Source organism: Anoplophora glabripennis, unplaced genomic scaffold (genome assembly GCF_000390285.2).
Source record: "Anoplophora glabripennis isolate ALB-LARVAE unplaced genomic scaffold, Agla_2.0 scaffold262, whole genome shotgun sequence".
Classification (NCBI taxonomy): Eukaryota; Metazoa; Arthropoda; class Insecta; order Coleoptera; family Cerambycidae; genus Anoplophora; species Anoplophora glabripennis.
In genome coordinates this window covers 79,081-105,040 of record NW_019416428.1, presented here as the reverse complement: position 1 = coordinate 105,040, position 25,960 = coordinate 79,081, and the positions used below count along the sequence as shown (strand labels likewise).

Here is a 25,960-nt window from a genome sequence, read left to right as displayed (position 1 = left end):
AGAAAATATACTGTTAATATTAAGGTTTGAAAGTTCCAAACTATATGAACTATTGAATTTAACCCAATATTGTACAAATATTCGGTTAGGTGTATACCTATCTCCGTGAGATTATTATAACAGTTCATGCATAATTTTTATATTTTTACAGCTTACTTACCAACTTATCAAGTTTATGAAGCAAATGAATTAAATCGTTGTCGTTTTTACCTACAATTAAATACATAACAAGAAATTGTTTTAATAGTACATGCATAACAACATTCTGTATAAATCAATTAGGATTTCTTGTAGATACAAAATAAACTTAAAATTATTAAAAAATGTTTTATTTCCTTATCGAAACCATTTACTAAGTATATCTTGGCAAATGTCAAAATTTGAAAAATACTATAATATAATAAAATAATAAATAAGAAATTGTCTGTATTTATTTGTGGCATTATAAATGTTATAATTTGGATATTTTGCCATAGTTTGAAGAAAAAAAAACTGGAAAAATAAACCCTTGTACCGATAGGGACAGTCAAGTGTCAATACTGAAAACTTTTGCCTAATAGTGAGATGCCAGAGACATACATCTACATGTATAAGTCTGGTTACGCACTGGAAAAACAAATACACATCACAATAACACTGACGTTTATGAAACCTCTAGTTTCGTTATCAAAGCAGAAGCGAATTAGAAAAGTACTGAATATTAGTTTTTCGCTACATTTTCTGTTTAACTAAATAATCTGTTCTCAAAAGTATTGACACTTGACTATTCCTATTTGTATAAGGGTTTACTTTTAAAATAATATAATATAGAGGATATAAGTGAGAAGTCGTTTCCATACGATAGATGGCGCTGTAATCAGTTCACAAAGTATAAAGTGTTGCCTACTCATTAGGAGCTAAGTAGTAGTATTCTTCCAAAACGTTACGTGGCGTTGTTTCGCGGTTTATTGGCAATATTAGGGACATTTCATTCTACGTTAGTACTATATTTTCTATGGTTAAATGTAAAACTCGTTTTAGTGGTAATCTCTCAAAATTTATGTTATTCAAACCTTAAGAAAGAGAGTTCCAACCGATTTTTTAAATACAAAAGATCAAAAGAAAAATATGTAAAAGGGAAAGAATATCCCTACACGTAAATTATAATGTAAATTATATAGATCTAAACAGAACAAAGAATTAGTAATTATATAAACACATCACAAACCACATTTTATCTGATCCCTAACCTAAATTACATGTTCTTTTTGCATCGAAGAACAATTCTTTTAAATAGGAAATGTAGGTACCTATTTCCTATTTACTCGTCGCAAACGAACACAGGAGGATTAAAAAATCAAGGTGTAATAATAGACTCGCATTAATAGTTACGAAATTAAATACATATTAACTAAGAGTACTTACAGAATGACCTTATCATGTTTGTTTACTATCTCGGCGAGCGACACAATATAACTAAAATTTATATTAAAATAATTCCCATCATTAAATTTATCTCTAAACACAAGTTGGTTAAATACAAAGGTTAATTTATTGTGCGGTTTAAATATAAACATATTTTTAATGCATATTAGTGCAGCTATACCTACATGTACATGATCAATATTCGTATATAGTGCTACTAAATAAATGACCAACATTTTTGATAAGATAATACCTAATCAGTGGAAAATTTTATATTGTCTAATGTATAACCATAGAAAGGGATTCAATTTTTTTGTGCACAGTTTTGTGGAATATTAATTTAAATTTCTAAATATAAGTATATTATATATTTTAATAGTTCATATAATTTTTTTTTAATGTTGGAACCATTATTTGAATGTAATCAGATACTGTGAGAAAATTTTACGAATGTTTGCTTCCAATTCAGCCATATAATAATAACAAACACTAGTAGTTATTTTTAGTAAAATGGCAAATCGCTGAATGAAATGATTAGTAATCTTAAGATGTCTTGGTATACAGGATGTCCCACACAAAAGTAGCCAAATAACTTTGAAAATTAAAATTTTATGAAAAATCACTGAAACATTAGGCTTTCGAGGGGGGATATTTTAATAGACTATAGTTATAAATGTAGTTTTCTCCCTATACTCTAGAGTTAAACTAGTTTTATCCCTCTACTCTGGAGTCAAAACTATACAATATTTAATTGTTAAGTGTGTCAAATGATGCATTTTGCATACTTTGAAGCATATATCAATTATTGTCTGCATAATCGTGTTTTGTTAAATTTTAATTAACTGTTTTTTTACTTTAGATTATTAAAGAGCGTAATTTTAAAATGTATTTTTTAAAGTGACCACCCATGCCATGCTCCATACATAAATATAATTTGTTTTCAAAATGGGTAAGAACATTCTTGAATATTCACAGACTCAACAACTGACATTCGCGAACTATGCGAGTTTTGTCGTAAACACCAGACGTCAGATGCCCTACAAAAATAGATAAAAGGGTTTAAAAGATCAGGAGACCTGGTTGGCTACTATCGGAAGTATTTTTCCATTCATCTCCAATTATGTAAAAACCGTTTAACATTTACAGTAAAATGAGCTTTTGTCACAATCTGGGTAATCGTTAGATAAAGGCGGGTTAGAAGAAAAACGACAGTAGAGTGGCTAACCACGTCAATTAATCATAAACCCCTACATTTCATTTTATAAAAGCAATGAAATCTGGTGTTTGCAACAAAACCCGTATCTCTCCAGGAGTTGTATCAGTTCATGAATATGAGTCGCCTGCAGATGTATTTAGGAATATTTTGAAAACAGAGATGTACAGAGCACTATGGCAATCACTACAATGAGAACAATATATTCTATAATTTGTAATTTGTGGCATAGTTTTTAATATATCCAAATATATTGGCACCTGTAAAGAACATTTAAAAACTTATCCAATAAATTGCAATCCTTATTCTTTCCATATCTTCCAACATCTTTGACTTAAATCTCATCACTTATAGACAAATATTTTATCCCGTTGTTGGTATATTGTGCTTGGTGAACTCGGTTTCGGTTTAACTCTTTCGGATATGCAACCACCGTTTCTCTAGAAATCGGAGTGTGACCAACAGTTGCATATAAACAAGCATAAGTTAAAATACGAGTAAAAGAGGGTTTTAAACAATTTGATGCATCAGTACCCAGCATAAAATAATAAATTATATGAGTTCCAAGCGTATATTTTGAATTGTACAAATACTATTAGTCCTAGGTTACATTGAATTTAATGGATTGAATTATTGAATACGGTTTATAAGGTTATGATTTAAACTACCTATACCGGTATCATAATTCAGCGAATGTGTGCAAAATTATAAAAAATCAATCATCCTCTCTGAAAGGATTGTAAATTAAAATTCAAAAATTATTAACTTGTGGTGAACCAAACGTGAAGCATTAAGTATTATTACTTAAAAAATAAGATCAATTACCTAACTTAAATTTGTGTGGCAACATACATTTAAAAAGTAATGAGAAGGAATTATTACAATTAATGTTCCATAACTTTGATGGAATGTTCGATTCTTTTTGTTAAGGAATTAAAAATTTGTTTTTACTAATTTTATTAATCTAAAAACATAGAAACACAAATATAAATATGCAATTTACAACAAGAAACCGATAAATGAATAGATTATACATAATATACTTACTTACTTAATAAACTTCACTAACCAGAAAAATCATGCTCTCAAAAATTTAAAAATAGGCAAGGTCTGGGTGTTACATCACATGTTTGTATGAAGTGGGTATGGGAATGTAATAATTCTGTTTTTCTTGAATTATGTTTTTCAACCATCTATTTACTAATTTTAGTTAAATGAAAGTGATGATACAGAAATATACATACGTTGTACAGGCGTTACAAAATACGTGGGTAAAACTTAAAACTTTAGAATTCCTTGTTTGTTTCTGAACATATTTGATTAACCATGTTATATACCTATCATTAACCGTTTACGATATATGAACAGTTTAATCTTGATTCAGACCTTTTCCATACTCTTAAATAAATAAAGTAGGTGTTGACTACACGTCAAAAATTCTTAATGTAGCTTTGTGACAGTTTCATTGACAGTAATGAAATTTCAAACTCTCCATTTAATTTTCAAATAAGTATTAGATATGCCATTAATTTTTACACCAAATGAATATGTTGATATGTTACTTATTTATGGCGAGTGTCGAAAGAATTCCAGAGCCGCGGAACAATTGAATAGGGAAAGATTTTCTAATAGACCTGTGCCATCTAGACAAACATTTTCTAATGTAGAGCGAAAATTGCGTATTGGTTCATTTCCAAACCTAAGAGGAGTTCAGCATGTACGTTTGGCAAGAGACGAAGACAATACTATCAATATTCTTGCGTTTATAGTAGTCAATCCACATGCGTCTGTTCGTAATAGGTATTGCGGAAGAGATCTTCGGTTCACCGAATTCTAGCAAATAATGAACACCATCCTTACAAATTATTTTTGGTTCATAATTTAAGACCGAATGATTACAACAGACGTTTGGAGTATATTGCCTACGTTATGGTTCAGTTACATGACTTCCTTCAGTTCCTCCATAAAATTATGTGGACCGATAAAGCACGTTTTCACAATAATGGTATGGTTAATCGGCATAATAGTCATTACTGGTCTTCGAAAATCCTCACTGGGTCAATCCACTTAGGGAAGTCATGTGTGGTGCGGCTTATGGACGATTAATTGGACAATACCTTTATCAAGGTACTCTGACTAGTGATAGATATTCGTCCTTTTTAAGAGATGTTGTTTCCGATCTTATTTAAGATATTTCATTAAATGACCGCTTCACTATGTGGTGGCAGCAAGACGGAGCACCACTCGCATGGTGTAACGCATTTTTTTGACTGAAAGATTTGGAGGGAACTGGATTGGTAATCAGGGACCTGTTAGGTGGCCTGCACGGTCAACTGACCTGAGTCCTCTCGATTTTTATCTGTGGGGACATTTAAAGCAAGTTGTGTACCAAAAACCAAATAACGTTGAAGATATACAGAATAAAATCACTTGTGCTTGCCGTCAAATATCTCGAGAAGATATACGATCTTTTTGTACACAAGCACTTTTAAGGAGGTATGAATTGTGTCATGAAAATGGCCGACCATTTAAGCACATTTTATAATAGTTATAATGTTTTTTATTTCGTATTACTCCTGAGTACTTATTAAAAAAATGTTACTCCAAAATTGTTTTCTACATAAACTCAAGAACGGTTAATGATAGGTATAGAACATGGTTAATCAAATATATTCAGAAATAAAAGGAGAACCCAAAAAATATACAGGATGTTCCATTTAAAAAATTGAAGTTCCGCAATATCCCATCTTTTCGGGGCACCCTGTATATTTGAAAATAAAATGACTAAACGCATCTTTTTAAGCTGAAAATCTTTTCTATATAACATTTCTTTCTATCTCGACCAATTTCCGAGATAATACCTGTCAAGATAGCTCTGAGACACCCTGTATATGAATAAAAAAATGTATTAAGGGTAAGGCATAATGAAAAGACGAGATTAGAAACAAGCGATATAATTAACAACGCGGCTGAATTATTTTTCAACAGATACACTCCCGAGCACCTCTGACTTTTGGTACGTACACCTACACACTGGTCGGTTAAATGTCTCGTTCTTGACATAAGATTTTTCTCATGTAAGGATGTGAAAGACTTTCAGAGAGTATTTTAGACTTACTTCAAAACCAGATCACACATCCAAGTCTATACAAATTCAAAAGATCACTAATCGTTCGTTTTAGAGGCTTCAAGATTTGTATTTGTGTGTGTGGCCATCAAAATGTAATCGTGTACAATCCAAATAATATGGTACGCTAGATTTGATCCATAACATAATGCACTTACAAAATGTTTGTTTTACCTAAACAAATGCCATATCGTGTGGTTGGTAAATATCGTTACGTTCGAAAATGTGTGTTCATCTGCCAAAACTATTTATGTTAATATTTGGAGATATAATTGTCATTTACTCATCGTGTGTACGATACGATTTGACGATATGGTTGTTGATTCAATAATATGCAAATATTTGACAATTTATGTTTGACAAATGTTTGGCAAGTGATTGCACCGTCTTTAACCGGCATAATTTACATGTTGTAAAGACGCTTGCCGCATAGAAAAAACTAAGTAACATATAACGATTTAAAAATTCATGGGCATACATTAGGTTTCACATGTTTTGACTTTTAGCAGGTGTTATGTGTATGTCAGTGGAAACGATTTCATTAATGTTATCTAAAAACATAATTGTCAATATGCACACACATATTTTTTTAACTTTCTTACTTTTAGAAACTTATTAAACATATTAAATATATATTAACCTAAGTATACCTAATATTTCTAAACGTGTAAAATGTACATACAGTCCGTACGATAATTGAACTCCAAGAAGACCCCTGCGTCAATTTCTTGGAATTAACCGAAGGCGACAGCCGAAGTAGAAAAACCATTGGCGGCGTGGCGTTCACCATAGCAGCTTGCAGTGTATACTGTGTTTTGCAGTCACGAAGGCTTTATGGTCTCATTCTTTTCTTAGAATTCTGTCTCAACAAATATCGTACGGACTATGCAAAGGTTAAAATATTTCATGTTGGGTTAAATAATCAATTGTTTTTGTAACATAGATTAAAAATAAAAACTAAATATTTTCAATACATTTAGCACAAACCCGACTTTCAGAGATATAATATAACAAACTTTGTCTAATAATGACAAGGAAAAAGTAAGTAGACGTTTAGACTATCTTTAAAATTATTTAAAAAAATATGTAATACATTTTTTATTTCAGAAGATTTAGAAAAATTTATATACTTAATACCCTTAACGTAAGGTAAGAAAGATACTATTTAGCTCTATAACTAATCCTTAGTTCTCCATTTGTTACTTTTTTAAATTGTAGTCATCACTAATAACCACAGTGCACAAATAATATTTTCACATAGGTAATGATGAAACGAAGTAGTACACTACTACATGATGTACACTATTATTTCACTGCAATGTTTAGGATAGGCAAAGAAGGCATATAATAATTATATCAGGATTTTTAGAGGAATATATGTCAGGGTAATTATATTATTGGCATTTTATTCTCTTCTTATACGTAAATATTATTTTTTTCATAATTATAATTGTGCCTAAAATCTTTCTAGTTCAAGTTACCCAATCCTTTTTAAAGACGTATAATATTTAGTAAAAGACTTTTAGCATCAAATTTTCTCAAATAAGATTTTTAAAAAAGTTTCTATTGTATATCTATAAACAATTTAAATTTAAACTGAATGTAAGTAAAAAGTTACGTAAATATCAGAAAAGTATTTAAAATAATGCACAAATCAGTCATAATTTTTATAAAAATATCAATAACGCAATAATAACACGTAAACACACGAAAAGCACCAAAGAGGTTTACAAGAAAACGCAAAATTTTCTAAATTTTCTTGGCCAGAAATCCCACTACATACATACAGGGTGCCTCAGTTTTAATCTATGAGATTTCGGGAGTAGATACTACAACGAAAAATAATGGTACTTCGTCATAAACTAATAACTAATTATAACAACGTATACATATAACGTTATATAATAACGTCATAACTAATTTCGAAATCTCAACTGTTTTCGAAATACAGGGTGTTAATACATAGTTAAAAAAAAAATATTGTAAATATCTTCTGAAATAATTGAGGTATTTGAATTAAATACGTTATATTTGGTAAAGTTTTCATAAAATATTGTAATATTAAGACTCATTGGACTATTTTATAAAAAAATAGACTCTCTTTCAGTGTAAACGGATGCAACTAATAAGTAGTTAGAGTATGCGTCACTGTTACACTGTGAGGAATTTTCCCGAAGCTGCTCGTAAATAGTCATATAGTTGTCTAATAGTTGGACATGAGTAGGGGAAGGTGGGTTGGATCCATTTAGCCCAAAACAAGTGAATGCTCTAGGAATGTGTAAAAAGTCATTTTTCTGCCATTATTACCTGTCATTGTAGTTGGATGTGGGTCGGTTATTGGGAAGGTATGTAAGGCAGTGGACGGTGGGGGGTGGGTCCGTTTGTGTTAAAATCGATTGAATTTTGTTTGTCTGACCCAAAGCTATAAAAATCATGCATTTCTTTTATTTTTCAAATTGGGGCCTAAAACCACTTGATGAGCCTCCTCCTTTGCTGCATTTATTACGTAACAAAATACTCAATGAAAAAGTAAACATGATTCTGATTTCCAGGGAAACTCGGAAAATTTTGAAATAAGCAGAAGGGTTTTTGTCAATAATGAATATAAACATATCTTATTTTCTACGGCAATACTTATAAAATCAGTAACAGACTTTCCCCATACATAACTATGTGTTTATCTTTTGAACGAGAAGAAATATTGAAAAACTTTTTTAATAAAAGTTATCGAGAAAAATAAAAACTCATATATTGTAAAAAATGTTTGTTAAATTGCGAAAAATAAATTTTATGCCGTTACAATCGTTAGAGTCGTAAACTAACCAAGTATGAACTTTATCGCAAATACTTAAATCAATATTCTATAAACATCCGTTTATCTACAATGGTTAGAAGTGTCAGTTCTAGTAACACTAGTATAACGAATTTAGAAAGAGAGATTTGATAGCTAGCACGTCGTAGCTAGCTGTTAGCAGCTAGCGTATGCGGGTATTTGAGGTTACAGTCTGTCTAGAAGCGGGGTATGAAAATTACCAAAAGAAAGGTTAAAAAGTTAAGATTTTACAAGAAAACAAACCTGTGACATGTATTTCTATAGGTCAAAGGTAGCCTCCGTATACACAAACAATATTTATTTATTTATTAGATACACCATTCAACAGAATATATCCAATTACTGAATGGGTAGGAACACAATATGTAATATAAAAAAATAAAATTGACAATAACAATTGGTAAAACAATTCTATGAAAAAAAAACTATAAATTAATTCAAAAGTAGGTAATAAAACTTTATATAAGTATTTTACATTAATTAACATAACAGTAGTAAAAATCATATGTCATATGCTTTAGTAAAATAGAATAAAATACGATAAACATTATGCATATACACAAGTTGAAACAAACAAAAGCCAATTAAAATAGGTTCGTTATTGATTTTATGTTACAAGAAAAAATGTCAATATTATGTTGGAGGCTGTTGCAATTTTCACATATGACATAAATTGTTGATGACAATAATAAATTAGTTTAGGCATTCCGAGGTACATCATATTCGAATAGTGTAGAATGGCGCGAGACACGTGGAAGTAAAAACGTTCCAAAATTTGAAGACAATCATACACATAATAATTAATGACTTTATACAAAAATACAACAGAATGCATATGTCGACGTGTCTCTACGGACTTAAGTTAAACATGTGAGAAAATCCAATGTTGATATATATTCCTTGAGTTCTGAAGTGCATGTATTTTAAGAATTTTCTTTGAATGTTTTGTAAGTTATTTTTATAGATTGCATACTGAGGCTACCAAACTATACTCCAAGCGAAAACGATTAAATAAATTTGCTATTGTAGAAGATAGCAAAATGTGTACAATTTCTGACCACAAACCCCAGGCTTCTAAAGATGACGAAGTGATATTGCATATGTGTTCATGAAGAGATAATTTTTGATCAAACGTTACTCCCAAATTTTTTATATAACTGGGACGAATAAGAGAGTTATTGTTAATCCTATAATCATAGATCACAGGATAAGTCATTCTAGAGAAGGACATTTTGTTACATTTACTTGTGCTAAGGGGAAGACTGTTTTCTGTACACAAAGTATAAAGCATTTTGTAATTTTTGACAATCATTTAAGGTATCAATCTTAACAAATATTTTCATATCATCAGCGTAAAGTAAGAAATTAACATCTAAATATTTACTAATACCATTCAAAGAAATATTGAACATTAGGGGTCCTAAAATGGAACCTTGGGAAACTCCAGACAATATATTTATGACTTCAGATTTTAATCCCCTATATTGTACATACTGTATCCTCCGAATCAAGTACGATTTAAACAAATTTAACAGTCTTGTAAATGTTAATTTTTTTTGTACTTCTAACAATATCTTGTTCCTCAACCTGGCTAAAATCCAGTATTCTATTATGAATTAGCTGACTGTTATGATGTATGTATACGTTAATCTGAATATAAGAACTAGCAAAACATTGTGCAAAACCATTATAAGGTGTCTATTATTTGGTTCTTGACATTAAAATTCATAGTAGCAGGATAACCTGTATCTTGATTTTTATTAGAAACAAGACCAAAAATTATTAAGTTTTTCTTTTAACTCGTGCCTCAGAAATATCACGTATTTAAATTATTTTCGTTAAAAAAATCAAGGTAGCCGTTATGGAAATTGTTTATTTAAAACAGATAATCTAAGAAGATTGGTTTAATGTATTTATTGGAGAAATTTAGTGCTTGCGTGAATTCTGCTACTATATTTTTTTTAGAAACATTAAATGTCACTGTTTTGTTTGAGATTCTACCAGAGTTAAGGAAGAATCTGTCTGAAGTAGATACCCATAATTTTATACTGATACTATAAAAATAAGTAAAATTGTTTTCAGGACCACTCTTAAGTAAGAATCCTTTGGAATTTTTTCTTTACAAAAATCCCTAATAGTACTTAGGTAGCACTTTAATTTATGACTCATTTCTACGAGACCTTTCTATCAATACAACATTTGGTCAATAAATAAATCTGTAACGGGGTGGTTAGTTTTCAAAGTATGATAAAATAGAATTAGACTACATTAGACCATAAGTACTTACTCATGCCGCCAAAATCCAAGTTCTGAACCATCTTTAAAGACGACCGTGTCGCATTGAAGACCAAACCAATCGCAAACATATTTACAAAATATATTTTAGGCACTTTTCTTTGGCATTCGTAATTGGAGGTATCACCGAGCGAATTATTAACTTGAAAAATCAAAAATTTTCCTTAATAAGCAGGTAACAACGTTCTGTACACAACTTTTTAGATAGGTATGAAAAATATTTCGCTACTTCGCCATCAAAAACGAGTTATCACTTTATGTTTTAGTTAGGAAATTGATGAATATGAGCTTATTTTTTTTAAATCACAGGTTCATACGACGAAAACACTTAAAAATCAACCTCTCCGGACACTTTCACGGCCACCACGATGCAGCGAAATCTACCCCGAACCAGGCCAAGTGATAGAACACGAGGCGAGGGAGAACTAAAAATCCAATAACCAGACCGACCCCTGATTGGTTTGTTTAAGTGGGACGATAAGCGCTTGTAAGGATTTATTAATGTTTATAATAAAGGACTAATAAAAATTTGGATCATATTTTCGTATTGCATCAATGTAAAAAGTATAATGCAATCTATCTGCTAATAAAGCAACTTTTTCGAGTACTTTATTTTGCTAATTTAATTTCTTTATTTATTAATATTTCTTTCTAAGGAATGATCTAAGCTGTTTGACACTTTTTTAGATCTTAAGAACTGATTGAAAATCGTGATAATGTCGAACAAGATAAACTCTATATAGAATCGATGTCTAGATTGCTTGTAAAAGAAATTTCAATATTTTGTTATGTTATTATAGAAAGAAATCGATGAACTGCTTTTTAAAAAATAATATATTCATATAGAAGCGCCAGTAGATTTCCATTTATATTGTGGGTTAGTAGTTTTTGTTACAAAATAATTTATAAGGGAAAATTCAATACGACAGCAACTGCGTCGTGTTCAGCGTATGATCGTTAAGCTAGTAATTATTTATTCCTACAAATAACATCAGCTGCTAGCTATCCCAGTGGGGTGAATAATATGCGTGATTTAAACAAATCAATCAAATGAGTGTCAGCTATCTCGAGTTAGGTATGTTTTTGGTCCGACCTTTTATGAATTCCTGCGCCTCACAGTTCGGCTCGTTGACGTCAGAAGCACCCCGATGGGTCGATATCGAAATAGCATTTGAATATTTCTTTGGCGATATAACATAATGGAGAAAGAATGCAACTATGCGGATCATTGTACATTTCCTGTGTATTAGATGAAATTGAAAAATTTTCCTTCTTAGTTTTTCATGATTGTAATGATTAGAAAGTTTATATTTTATAAATAATTTAAAGTTTTCTTTAATGGTAATATGAGCTGTTGTAACAATAACTTCTACAATTAATAAAAAAAAATTGCTCTCTGGACTTGACAGATAGTTTCATATGCAGACTCAAGCTCACTACAGTCATGTGGCAAGGTAGCATGCGGCATCATTGCGGTGTTGCTTGCAGTTTTAAAATACACGCATCAGTGTGGATTGTCGTATTCCACCCTTCGAGCGAGTTTCAGTATTTCAGAACACCCAGTATATTCCTAGAAGTCGTCTTGTACCTACGGTTATGCCTAGGACCGTTGAATTAGGAAATTCGCCAATCTTTCCAATCCAAACCGAAAACCCGCCACGGTTGCAAAACTAATCGCCGTCGGCCAGGCAAATCAAAAAAGCCTCTAGGGTATCTGTTCAGATATCGAACTCGATACCGTCTGAGAGCGATTTCCGCGACTCTACATCCTAATGCGGACGTCGCCCCATAACATGACATCGATCCTCCCGGCGATAGCGCCTCCGAAGACCAATTTCACCGATGTTTCCAATGGCACCTACATCGCGACCGATCTCGCCTGGGTCTGCCATCCCGGCGCTTAGTATCCACTGCAGCGACTCTTGCAACCTGCAGACGACCCCCAGCGCGCTTCAGGGCGATATTTGGAAACACCCATCTAAATTTTTACTAACCTTTCGAATTGGTACAAGGACGCTATCGTCAATAACTCGAAAAGTTATTGGGCGATCGGTGCCAAAATTTAATGCAGCACTTCTCAAGTCGCTGGCATTATCTCCCTAAAACCTGAGGCGAAGATCCTGTTCGATAGCCCCCTGCAGCGAAATAGCGATACATTCCAGGCTTCTTTAGAGACCTGCGTACCGTCCGAGGCTGAGAACCTCCGACGAAGGCCCTGATTTCGATTGTGCCGGCTCCATCGAGAGACCCGCACCTCGGTACAGCGGGTACACATATAAGCTCCTACGAATCCTATAATTCAGACTCTATCGAGATCTGCAAATCCGAGGCAACCTTCCTCGTCATACCCCTACGAGGCATTATCTTTGTGACCTACGAGTCCAAAGCTATAGTACGCACGTCATTGCGGCGGCGTATTCAAAATTTAACAGAAGTTGCCCTTGCTTCTCAGGGCTCTCTCGAGAGACCCACATTTTGAAGTAGAATCAGTGCTTCTACAAGACTTTCGAGGCAAAAGAGCTTGCTCCGACATTGTCGTACGGGGTAAGATGTATCTCTGCGACGCGACATCCAGTGCTACGAGGATTGGTGCCCTCGAAGGTACAACTTATAAATCAGATCGTGATTCTATGGTCAAGACTGAGCTGGACGGTGCTCCGTGGAGAGTCTGAGGAGCCGAAGGTGGTAGCTCGTAGTAGTACGCGGCACGGCAACGCCACAGTGCCGTACGCATTGAGGTCCGCGACTACACGAGTAACCGATACCACATCGAGCCACCCTCAAGACGTGCCCACGGAGACGAGTAGTATGCCGGAGTTACCACGAAGTGGGTCACCCACAGATACTCGGGACGAGGTTCAACCTACGTACCAACTGGTAGGGTCCGGGGAATCCCATGAGTCCAACCACGGTTCACGATNTAATAATAATATGCTTTATTTCTCCTGAGACATAATACAATGCATGGAAAACGTCAAGTAAATACAATAAAATTCACAATAAGAATTTATACAAATATATAACAAATAAATAACAATGACACAATCATTGACTATAAAGTCAATTTGCTCAATGCAAGATAACAAACAACAATCAAAGAGAACTACACTCAAAAAACTCACGCACCGTGTAGAACGATTTTGTCAAAAGTAACACTCTACACGACTTTTTGAAGGACGGGATGCTCTGAATATTTCTTATATTAACTGGAAGGTGGTTATATATTTTAGGTGCCATAATAAAAGGACCATTAGCTGACTTTGCCAATCTGTGTCTAGGTACCACGACAGCATGCCTATCTCTGAGGTCAAACGCCAAATGTCTATCCGCGAACTGCGTAAATTCAGACCTGTGAACCCTGACATACATCGCGCACTCTAAAATATACATTGAGACTGCGGTCAAGATTCCCAAGTCTTTAAATAATTGGCGACAAGAATGACGCCTTGTTTTAAACAGCATAGTTCGAATGATTCGTTTTTGCGCAATCATTAAATTGTCAATACCCGAACCATTACCCCAACAGAGGATACAATAGCTTAGGATAGGGTAAACCTGTCCGTAGTAATATAACTTCAGTATGTCAAGACTCACAAACTCCCTCAGCGTCCACATGACAAAGTTATGTTTGGATAGCCCCTTACACAAGTTCACCATGTGAGCCTGCCAGTTTAGACATCTGTCAAATGTGACTCCCAGAGACTTCACACAATCATTATCCCTAAGAGATCTTCCATTTAAGGCAACATATAAACTATTATTAGGGTCATGAATTGAAAAAGAAATCATTACAGTTTTCGCGCAGTTTAGAGACAGTCCATTTGCCACACAATATTTTTTCATTATATCAATACAATTCCCACCCTCACGAGCCAACTGATCAACGCTGTTTGCCCGAAAAGCCACAGTGGAATCATCTGCATAGAGAGAAGCCTGATTCGGATAAAAACAGTTGCCTAGGTCGTTTATAAAAATGATAAACAAAATAGGTCCCAAAATGCTACCCTGAGGAACACCCAAGGGAACCACTCTGTTGCTCGATGTAGAATGGCCAACAGGACCCTTGACGATAACTTTCTGCTGTCGATTTGACAAATAAGATCTCAACCACTCAAGGGGAGTACCCCTGACCCCATAATGTTCAAGCTTTATCAGAAGTAAGTCATGGTTTACGGTATCAAAAGCCCGAGTTAAATCAAAATAGAAACAAGCCGATCTCTGCTTGGACTCAAAACTTTCCAAAATGTGTTTATAAATTGTCAATAAAGCATCCAACGTTGAGTAACCAGCTCGAAAACCAAACTGGAAATTACTAATCAACTTGTGCTCACTCAAGAAAAACTTTAGATTTTCTGCAAAAGCCTTCTCATATATCTTTGCAAACACCGATACCAAAGAGATACCTCTATAATTCGAAATCTTATCACTTTCCCCCTTTTTATAAATAGGGACGATCAAACTCTGTTTTAAAATAGGTGGAAATGAACCCTGTTCAAAAGAGCTATTTACAAGTTTAGTAAGAGGTTCCTTTATGTCATGAACCACATGCTTAAGGATAGAACAAGGAATACCATGTTACCGATGCCACTACGATACCACCTCGAGTATCCCTCAAGACGAGTAGCATGCAAGAGTCACCACGAAGTAGGTCACCCACAGATACTCGGGACGAGGTTATACCTACGTACCAACTGGTAGGGTCCGGGGAATCCCATGAGCCCGACCACGGTTCGCGGTCCAGCCCCGATGTCGGCCTACCTCCGATATCGGGTGTCCCGGAACGTGGAACCGTTATACAGTACAATCAGCATTTTTACGAAATGGTACCCAGCGGGAGCAATGCGCATCTCGTTCGGGTGCTATAGCATGCGAAAACCCCTTAGCCGACTATGTCGTAGGTGACGTAGCCGGCTCTTTCCAACTAAGCAATTCTGGTACATCATCCGTCCACTCTTATGATTTCCCTCGAACATTCGATCACCACCTAAGTGGTCCTTATTTAGAAAGTCTAATCCGATACGGCGCTCGACGTGGAGCTCGAACATCGTCTTCGAGATCTCCCCCACGAGCTCGTGTCCTAGGCACAACGTCTGTAGGTCATATCCACCACAAGCCATAGAGAATATAGCGCGACATGGCATCCAAAGTGACGATCCATTTGAACTTCTGGTGTCTCCACCGCGGACTCAGGTCGAGGAAACCAATACTTCCAATCATAGTTTACGACATGACGCTCGACGTGGGGCTCGAAGCTCAGCTTCGACGTCTTCGCGACGAGCCCAGTTTGGCGATCACCCCAAAATTCTCAATTATTAGGCACTTCAGATCATAAACCACGACATGGCGCTCAACGTGGGGCTCGATTAGAATTTCCGATGTCTCCACCGAGGGCACATGTCGATGTTACAAATAATTCTGATCATAGGTTACGACAGGATCATTTTGGTGATGCATGTATGTATTGGTATCTTGGAAACTATAAGAGATAGGAAATTAGTTAGATGGGGAAAGTTTTAGCTTTAACTTAATCTCGATTGCAGACCTCTCCTAGCTCTTCAGGTTTTTGAATTATTTTGAAAAAAAGTAAACTTGGCGCTTTCAAAAATCGCCTGTATTTTTTTTTATTTATTTTATTTAAAATCTGAAAACACTCTTTCACTTCAGTTTTTTTCGGGGAATTTCACTGTATATTTAGATTTCCATTGCGACGTTTCGGTTGTGAGAAACCATCATCAACTTTGTTTTTCTTGCATGCCATATTGAATTTTAAGATGAGCAAAGAGAGCATTTTTTTGACTTTTCAGTGATGTAATAAAGTAAGAAAAATTTTAAAAACAACCTCAAAAATCAATATTATAATACCTATTTTTAATAATTCTAGCAACACCGCATAATTTTTCGGAACTATTATAGAATAGTCTCACATATTTGTAAAAACTTATCATTAAAGTCATGGCGTTGAGTGAAAAAATTACGTTCTGAATCATTCAAATTAAGAAAAATGTGATATGCTGGAGTGCTTTATTAAAAATATTAGAAAAGCAATTGTGGCTTTAAACAGTTATATTGGAAATTTATTACAAGTTTAAAAAACTGCATGCTAGAACTATGAAAGAGGCAATCAGATAATAGATTATTTCAACAAAAATCCAATATCATCAGCAACATTATGCAATAGAGAAAAAACATTGGGATTATTATTCGAAATGCTCTCCATATTTGGCTATGCACGAAAGACACCTTTGTAAAATATTATTTGTCACTCGCCGAATGGTATTCTTATTATTATTTGCAAATACTTGTCGAGCTCTTTCTTCTAGAATTTCCACAGTTTGGGGAGGTTCGAATGCATAAATTTGATTCTTCACACACCCCCAGACTGGACTCGGAGGGGGATATGTTATGGTGACATTGCCTATGACCTTGAAGGTCATCTTCAAGGTCATTTCAAGGACAACTGTGTTTTTTTAATAGAACCCCTCTTCTTGACCCCGGATTCAGAAAGAGCAGAAAATTATATGTTCAAATGATGTATCATATGTGGGGTCGGTTGACCACCCAAGGTCATGTAAAAATCAATTATATTTGTAATTAATTTGTATTAATTATAACATAAATTTAATTTCCTAAAACCGATTTATCCATTTACAGTTTCGTACAACACTTAGCAAACATTTGTATTATCATCCGCTCTACTCGAATCCGAAGTAAAAAATAAGTGTTTCCTGCAAAAAAAAACTAAAGTTGACTTGAAATAACTTTGAAAATCACGCCCAAGGTCAGAGCCAAGGTCACCATAACATGTCCCCTCCTCGGAATAGAGCAAATTCTATTTGAAACATTTTTTGCTAAACCTTACCGTTGGCGGAACATTTGGGTGCAAAGATTGAGGAAAAAATAAAATAGACCTTTACATAATATTGCGTGGTCAACCGACCCCACATATGATATATCATCTGAACGTAAAATTTCCCGCCCTTTCCGAATCCGGGGTCAAATATGGGGGTTCCTATTTAAAAAAAATAGAGTTGACCATTAATGTCCATGAAAATGACCTTGAAGGTCATAGGCAATGTCACCATAACATGTCCCCCTCCGAGTTCAGTAACTTTTGTCGGAAACATTTTTCGCTAAACTTGGCAGTGCAGAGATATCTGGGTGGAGGGATTAAAATGGCCTACCCTGTATAAAAAGATGGATGGCTTTCAAGTATGTATTTAGTTACCTCCATGGAATCCATAATGATAATGTATCACGACCTTATCAAAGAATAAATATTTATACATAGATAAAGAGAACTTGTAAGATTACCTACAGCAAACACTTTTCAAATCAATAATATAAAAATTGAATCACGGCGTATTATCTATGTTATACTGTACTGACAGGAACGTAAAATTTAGATCAATACCTCATATAAATTAGGTATTAATTAGAATTTAGGGTTAAATAATTACCGGGTTGGTTGCCGCGTTGTCGATTTAGATTACTTGACGTTTCGAGAAGCATACCTTCTTCTGAATTTCTATTGTTTCTTCGTAGAGCCTTGGTCCATTTTTCCCTTCTCATTAGAATTTTGGTACTATCCTATATTTGCCCTATGCACCGTACCTGTTCATTTCTCTCTGTTGTAATTCATCAAGCGGTATTTTCACCTATTGGTAACATGTCTCTCTGTTTGTCCGATATACAACGTGGTAAAAAAGTTCTGCATAAAATTCATATTTTCGTTAAACAATTTTTTTTCGAAAAACGGTGAGACCTGCCGATTTTTATTTGATCCAGGGCACCTTGTTATGTGGAAAATTTTTTTTTTCGATAATCCACTTACGGCAGCGATGACATAATTTTTTTTTAAATGACAACGCATATTTTTTTCGTTCGAAATTGATGACAGTGATAATTATCTAAACAACGGTGTGAAAATTTCGATGTCTTACATAACAATTTTTTTTAGAAAAATGCACCTTAAGTTCTTATAAGTGATAATTGTCTACTTACACTATTAATGGCTCCGAAAAGGACAAAGTTGACAAAATTACATTTCAAACGAGTAAAATTACACTAATGTTTGTGTAAGTCTAGCGAAATTGTTCGAATTGCCCACCCTGTACCATTTGGCATTGTCCTAAGCGTGTGTAAACGCCGTCTACACTTCGTTCAAGCATTCCCGGGTCGATTTGATTTATTTCAAAACGAATACGGTTTTTAAGTTCTTCCAAATCACCTGGTCTGTTTGTGTACACACGCGATTTCAAATAGCCCCACAAAAAAAGTCTAGAGGTGTTAAATCAGGCGAACGCGGAGGCCACTCGATTGTTCCGCGTCGCCCGATCCACCGGCCAGTAAACGTGTTATTCAAGTACTCCCGTACTTGCACTCCATAATGGGGCGGTGCACCATCCTGCTGAAACCAAATTCTTTCCTCAGGAATATCAGGATCCTCGTTGTTCGGGAATAACTCTGCTAAGCTTGGGACCAAATCGAACCGCAGGAAATCCAAATAGCGAGCAGCAGTTAAATTTTCCTCGAAAAAATACGGGCCTAAAATACGACGCCCTATTATTCCCGCCCAAACGTTCACCTTTCGGGGGTGCTGATGATCTACTTCTTGCACCCAGTGCGGGTTTTCCTGAGACCAATACCGGCAGTTATGTCGATGCACCGATCCATTAAGATAAAAAGTAGCCTCGTCAGAAAAAATTATGTTCTTGAGGAAGTCGGGGTCTCCGTTACATCGATGCATTAAATCTTCACAAAAGTGGAGACGGCGGTCTGGGTCGTCCTCAGTCAATGCATGTATCAAGTGACCCTTATAGGGGTGAAATTTCTCTTTTTTGAGAAAGTTCACCACAGTTACATGTGAAATATCATTGTTCAATGCAATCGACCTTGTACTAGAATGAGGGTTGTCCTGGAGCTCCACCAGGATATTCAATCTAGTTTCATCATCTACTCTAGGACGACCCGCACGAGGAGCATCTTTCACACTACCAGTTTCCTCAAACCTTGCCAGTACCCTACTAACCGTAGATTGCGTAATTGGTGGTCTGTCAGGGTACGTTGCATTAAATAATTGGCAAGCTTCTTGATGGGTTCGTAACTTATCGCCGAAACCAATCATCCTCAAAATATCAATTCTTTCGCGTTCACTAAGTTTTGCCATTTCGAATTAAACGATTTCACCAAAGAATGTTAAATCGGTACTGATTTTTAGTCTTCAATATTTCAGGTAATCTACTCCTTTCAAGTAAACATTTCTTTGGATCTTTTTTTTTTGAGGAATTTATCGGCAAACTCGAAGACAAAAAGTCGACCTTAATTTGCTACATACTATTTGGATTTTGTGCGGTTGAACTTGGTTCTAAATTTTGCAGTTTAATCAGGATCCTGACAATATCTGATGAATAATTCCGCAAATATTACATAACACCAGTTGCAACTTAAGTTATCTGAAATGCTTTCTGCCGAATAAATTTTTTTCTAAGGCATTTGATCCGTAAACAGCAAATTATTGCATTCAAGAACTTAAGGTGCATTTTTCTAAAAAAAATTGTTATGTAAGACATCGAAATTTTCACACCGTTGTTTAGATAATTATCACTGTCATCAATTTCGAATGAAAAAAATATGCGTTGTCATTTAAAAAAAATAATTATATCATCGCTGCCGTAAGTGGATTATCGAAAAAAAAAATTTCCACATAACAAGGTGCCCTGGATCAAATAAAAATCGACGGGTATCACCGTTTTTCGAAAAAAAATTGTTTAACGTTTAATATGAATTTTATGCAGAACTTTTTTACCACGCTGTATAGATAAGTGTTGCAAGCGGTTGTGGTTCGTTAAGAGTCGGGCTATTTTATTTATCATTCCGTTTATGTAGGAATGATAGGTTGCTATCGGAATATCCCTCTTTTTTCTTGTATTTAGGTGTCCTACTGATAACTTGTAATTGGTATATTTATTTGCTTTGGGATCATGTAGATGATACCTAGTCTCTTTTCTAAGTGTTCCGGTTCACAGATGGTGAATGCTCGATGTAATAGGGACTAAAGTGTTGACGGTCTCTTATTTTTGAGTCGAGTGGTGGCATAACTTACTGTTCAGATACCTATCGGTGTTGGTTGGCTATCTGTAATCATTTGCTCTAGTAGGGTATCCTATACCCTGAGTGAGGTATCCATTTTACAGTTGACAAAAGCATGGAAGTGAAAGGGTACCATTTTCTTCTAATTTCATGATGAAGCTGATATCCAAATACATTCCGTTAATATTGTCCAGAAATCCTCATATATTGTTAAAACCACATGGACAGATGATAGAAATCATACAACATACCTGAACCAGCACTTCGATTTTTCAGTTTGTTCATAGAATTGATCCGTAAATGACAATATTTTTTCTTTCTAGAGGCTAAATTCCCACAATAAATTTCCAAAAAACTCAGTGGCGTAGAATTCTCAGTGCCAGTGCGTCTCAGTATCTTCACTGGTTGATATATCTGTATACCAATTCCATGATTTGCTTTCAATTAACTAAAATAGTAATCGAAGTTTTATCAATCCACATGAAACATCTTCAGATATTATTTGGAAAATATTTATATATTTTTAAATCTTTAAAATCCTATATCTTGAAAACCAGTAGCTTTTAGACCTTTGCTTTATTAAGACTATTTGTTCAAAATGATCCAAGGATCGCATCCCTGAAGTCATTAATTTAAAAACATCCTGTATCGTTTATGTTAGAGCAATTCTTCAGAAAACACATTTCGTTAATAAGAATAGTCAAAGTTATAAATATGATTGACAAAATGGAAGCCAACATGGCATTAAGAATGTTTCAAGTACATATTTGTAAATCTTGGAATAAACAGAAGGCGAACAATTGTTTTATTTTCATTTAATTTTTTAATTTTTTAATTTTTAAAGCGCATAAAAATTTCATTGTATATATATATATATATATATATATTTTTATCATGGCAAGATTTTCCCTGAGGAGATCACAATTTTCCTCTATTCTTTGCAACAATTCGTCTTGTGTTCATAAAATAAATAAACAAACGAGATCATCGTAAAGTGTACTAACTGATAATGCAGACAAAAGAAACAATTATTGCAGATGAATTTTAAACAAATGAGTATGGGGACTAAATTTGCGCATTATGGTCGACAAATAAGTAAATTATCTCCTAAACAACTGCTACTATTAAAAAATATCAAGAATCACTTCATTCATTTAATGTAAGAGTACCTGAATTTAACATTATTTCTACAAAAAATTACTAGTGGTGTATTTTTAAGGTTTAATTACGTAAATACGATGTAATAATTCAATTCCGTCAGCGCATTATAAAGATATAACAGACAATATATTTTTTGGAAACTTGAAAACCCTGTATCTCGAATACTACGTCCTCCAGGAAAAAAGAAACTAATCTAATCCTGCAGTTTCTGTATTTAAAGTCACCCTGTATATAGCACAAGTTTTTGGACATGTGTCATTTTAACAATTTGAAAATGATTTATGTAAAACAAACAACTTTAATACTATTCCAAAACGGTTCATATGTACTGTGATTAAAAAAAAAATTGAGAACGTATAGTGTCAAAATTGAAGTAGATTTTGTTTAAAAATTGTTTTTCTGTTCCTTAAAGAACATGTCAAAAATATTTTTAAAATTAAATAGTCTAATTTTTTTGTGATTTGTATTAAGGTGCACTATTTGTTTAAATTGCTTAGTAGTAGACTTTAATTAATTNTTCGAGAATCGCTATCAGAATCATATATAGAACTTTAATTTTGATTCCACTCATAAATATCAATGAAAGGTATGCTAAACTTTGCTTATAGTCTTATTTGAATACAATATTTCTATTTATAAGTGTAACGTTAATTTGTTCTCCGAGAAGTCCAGCTGTCAAAATATTATTTATTTGAATTTCCCTAAACCGGTACTTCTGTCTGGTTAAAATCTTTATAGAATTATATTGGGTACTACATTTTAATTTTCTAGTATATTTTCGAGCCTTTGTTAAGTGTTTTTAATTGAAAATTTTCTATCTTAACTTATATTTTGACATATAGATATTCTCAGGTAGCGATCTTTGCATTTTTGTCTATAAAACTCATACTACGTACTAAATTATATTTCTCCTTTCATCATCCCTGTTGTTAGAGTTTTACCTCTCAACATTTTAAATTTATAATTTTCATGTACTTAAGTACTTGGTTCTCGTTATATCATAACAATATATATATCATCTAATTCATAAAAAAACTTCTTACATAGGTATTCCAAAATCACTTTGTTGTTAACGATAGGTACGATGTCTTATCAGTTGACTTTTATATCATTGCTAAAACTGTTCTTAAGATCATTTGTTCTACCACCTGGTAAAGTTTCAAGGATACTTATTTTATTTTATTACATTTTTTGAGACGTTTCGTGTTTAATTTTAATTTAAAGAAAATAAAATATATGTTGTATGTCACTTATGGTGTTTAAATTGCTTCCAAAATTTTTTTCAAAGTCATAAATATTTTGAAATTAATTATCCCGAATTGAAGAAGAAATAGTTCAAAATTTTCAGATGCTTCTACCACATCGGTTAATATTTGCTGAAGAAAATACCTAGTCAGCACAATTTAACTTTCAATGTGTCATTTGTATAACATAAAAATTATCAGCAGGTACAATTAAAGCAATATAACGCATGTGTTGTAAAGTATAGAGGTATTGATTAAAAGATTAATGTTATAAAACTTATGTAAACCTATCAAGTAGGTACCTACCAAGCCATAGAATGGCAAAGAAATTTTTATTCTTATATTTTCTTTTACGATATTGCCAATATTTATTGATGAGTGACTGAATGTTCCTAGTAAAAAATTACAAATACTGCAATCATAAGTTGATGTGTTAGTATGTGAAAGAAATTTCGCTAAAAACATGACTTACTTACCACTATTATCAATTATTTATATTGCGAGCTTTAAAGTAAAAGATTATGGGTATACTTCTTTAATCATTTATGGTTTTCTTATAGTACAGGCTAACTTACTATGGCCCTGAATATTTAATGATTGAAATAGTCAAATACTGTTCAACCACTAATGAACCTATTCCAGTTTATCAAATTGCTTCCTTAATAGGAATGCTATAATTAGCATCCTATGACATAGTTAATTTTGGCATGTTATAACTTCAACACTAGGAAATTTTTGATAAGTGTTAATATAAAATTTGAAGAAATGTTTTTATTTTTTTCAGCTAACTACCAAACGCCACAATAGAAGAATCAGATTATCAGAAATGTGCCATCATTGGTACCTATATAAATGGCTTCATACAAAATGCACAATATTAGCAGAATGGTACATTACCATCTCAGAAACTGCAAAGTAAAATGCAATTAGCTGCCCACAAACTGGCAAACCATTAATGTACTATCTATCTATTTATGCACAAATCATGGCAAATTAAAAGATGCTGGCTGATGGGACATTTCGCTTGTGGTCCGTTTATGGTTTACGTTAAGGTGAAATGGTACCTATATATATGACCATTTATTTACCAATAATTAGTGTTTGCTAGGTGGTAATCAGTTAATCTGATTACTATAGTATTCTAAATCTAGAAACGGTATAAAACTGTTACAATTTTTATTGTATAAAATGCTTAAGATACAATTAAAGTTGCTTACCAAATTCCTCCTAATAATACATTTGTTTGCGAGCTAATTTATGAAGTTCTAAGTGCACTATGCTTAAACGAAATGTCATATTGAGTCTTAAAATAGTTTACCAAAACAGAAATACGATGGTAAATCTAATATAAACGGGATTTTTGTTCCTGAGCGTTTACGGTTGGCAGGACTGAGTCCGTGCTTCTAGTATTCTCGGGTGGGTTCATTAAGAGTGGGGAGAGCTGGCTATTCCACACTTCCAATGAATAATTGTAAAATTTCTTGCTCGTGAAGGAGTTCAAGCTACGGAAATTTTCCGAAGATTGACTGCACACTTCGGGGACCAAACATTGTCAAGGACTCTTGTGTATGCTTGGCATAAAGAGTTCAAGGAAGGACGAGAACGAGTGGAAAATCAGGAATACTATCGCCGTCCTCGGACCAGCATTACAGACGAAAACATTCGCGCGGTTAGAGAAATTCCTGAAGACGATCGACGGGTGAGAGTATCCGAAATTGCAGAAAAGGTCGGAATAAGTTATGGGAGCTATCAAGCGATCGTCACAAATGACCTATAGTTCCGCAAAGTGTGTGCCTCGCTTTTTGACCACAGATCAGAAGTTGAAACGTTTTTTGAGTCAGACGAAAAGTAGATCCACCACTACACTCCTGAGTCACAACTAGCCAGTCTTCACGAGATCGGGGGGTCTCGACAAGATGTGGCAAAATTATTATTTTTTTTCTTAGAATCAAACTAAAAAGTGGTCAGGGTTTGAACTTTATATCGACAAGTTGCCAATTGCGTGACCTTTTTTTTATAGAAAGAGGGCCTGCGAAAGCTTGTAGCCCCGGGCCTCACCATAGGTTAATCCGTCTTTGGCCAATATTGAGTGGCGGAGGAAAGGGGAGGCAGTTCCACTGAAGGCCATGAGTCGACTGTCAGCTGACAAGGTTCTTTCAACAGTTTTTTTCCGGGCGCCGAGGCATTTTGCTCATTGATTTTCTGCATTTTCTGCACAATAATTACTGCTTACCACTATGAGCTGTTGAACGATGTGAAGACTGCATATCGCTACAAAAGGCGAGACAAGCTGATTCCAGAGGCCATCCTCTCGTCAGGGCCCATACTACAGCTCTAACGGTCTCAAATGTACTAGATTCAACTTGATCATCCCCCCTAAAGCCTGAATCTATCGTTGGGATTTTCATTTGTTTGGGCCGCTTAAAGAAGCTCTAGGAGGGCAACGATTTGAAGATGATGAGGGTGTAGAGGAATTTGTGCGCAATTGACCCCTGATGCAACCAGCTTTGTTCTACGATGGAAAAATGTATTTCTAAATCACGAAGCTATGCAGAAAAAAATTATATTTACCTTTTATTTTCAAATAAATGTTT

At 34.1% G+C, this 25,960-nt stretch overlaps 1 protein-coding gene across 2 annotated transcripts in view; it reads right to left on the bottom strand.

Annotated features, from left to right (window-relative positions):
• LOC108907237 (long-chain-fatty-acid--CoA ligase 5) overlaps positions 1-10,910 on the bottom strand; it is a 205,661-nt gene extending 194,751 nt beyond the window's left edge. Inside the window, exon 1 of one of the 2 annotated variants that reach the window (XM_018710820.2) lies at positions 10,865-10,910. In XM_018710820.2, the coding sequence (XP_018566336.1) occupies positions 10,865-10,895 (31 nt within the window). In that variant the 5' untranslated portion in view covers positions 10,896-10,910. Of the gene's footprint in view, positions 1-1,404; positions 1,514-10,864 lie in introns of those variants that run through there. The other variant, XM_018710821.2, reaches the window with a different exon arrangement.
• Between the last annotated feature and the right edge of the window lie 15,050 nt (positions 10,911-25,960).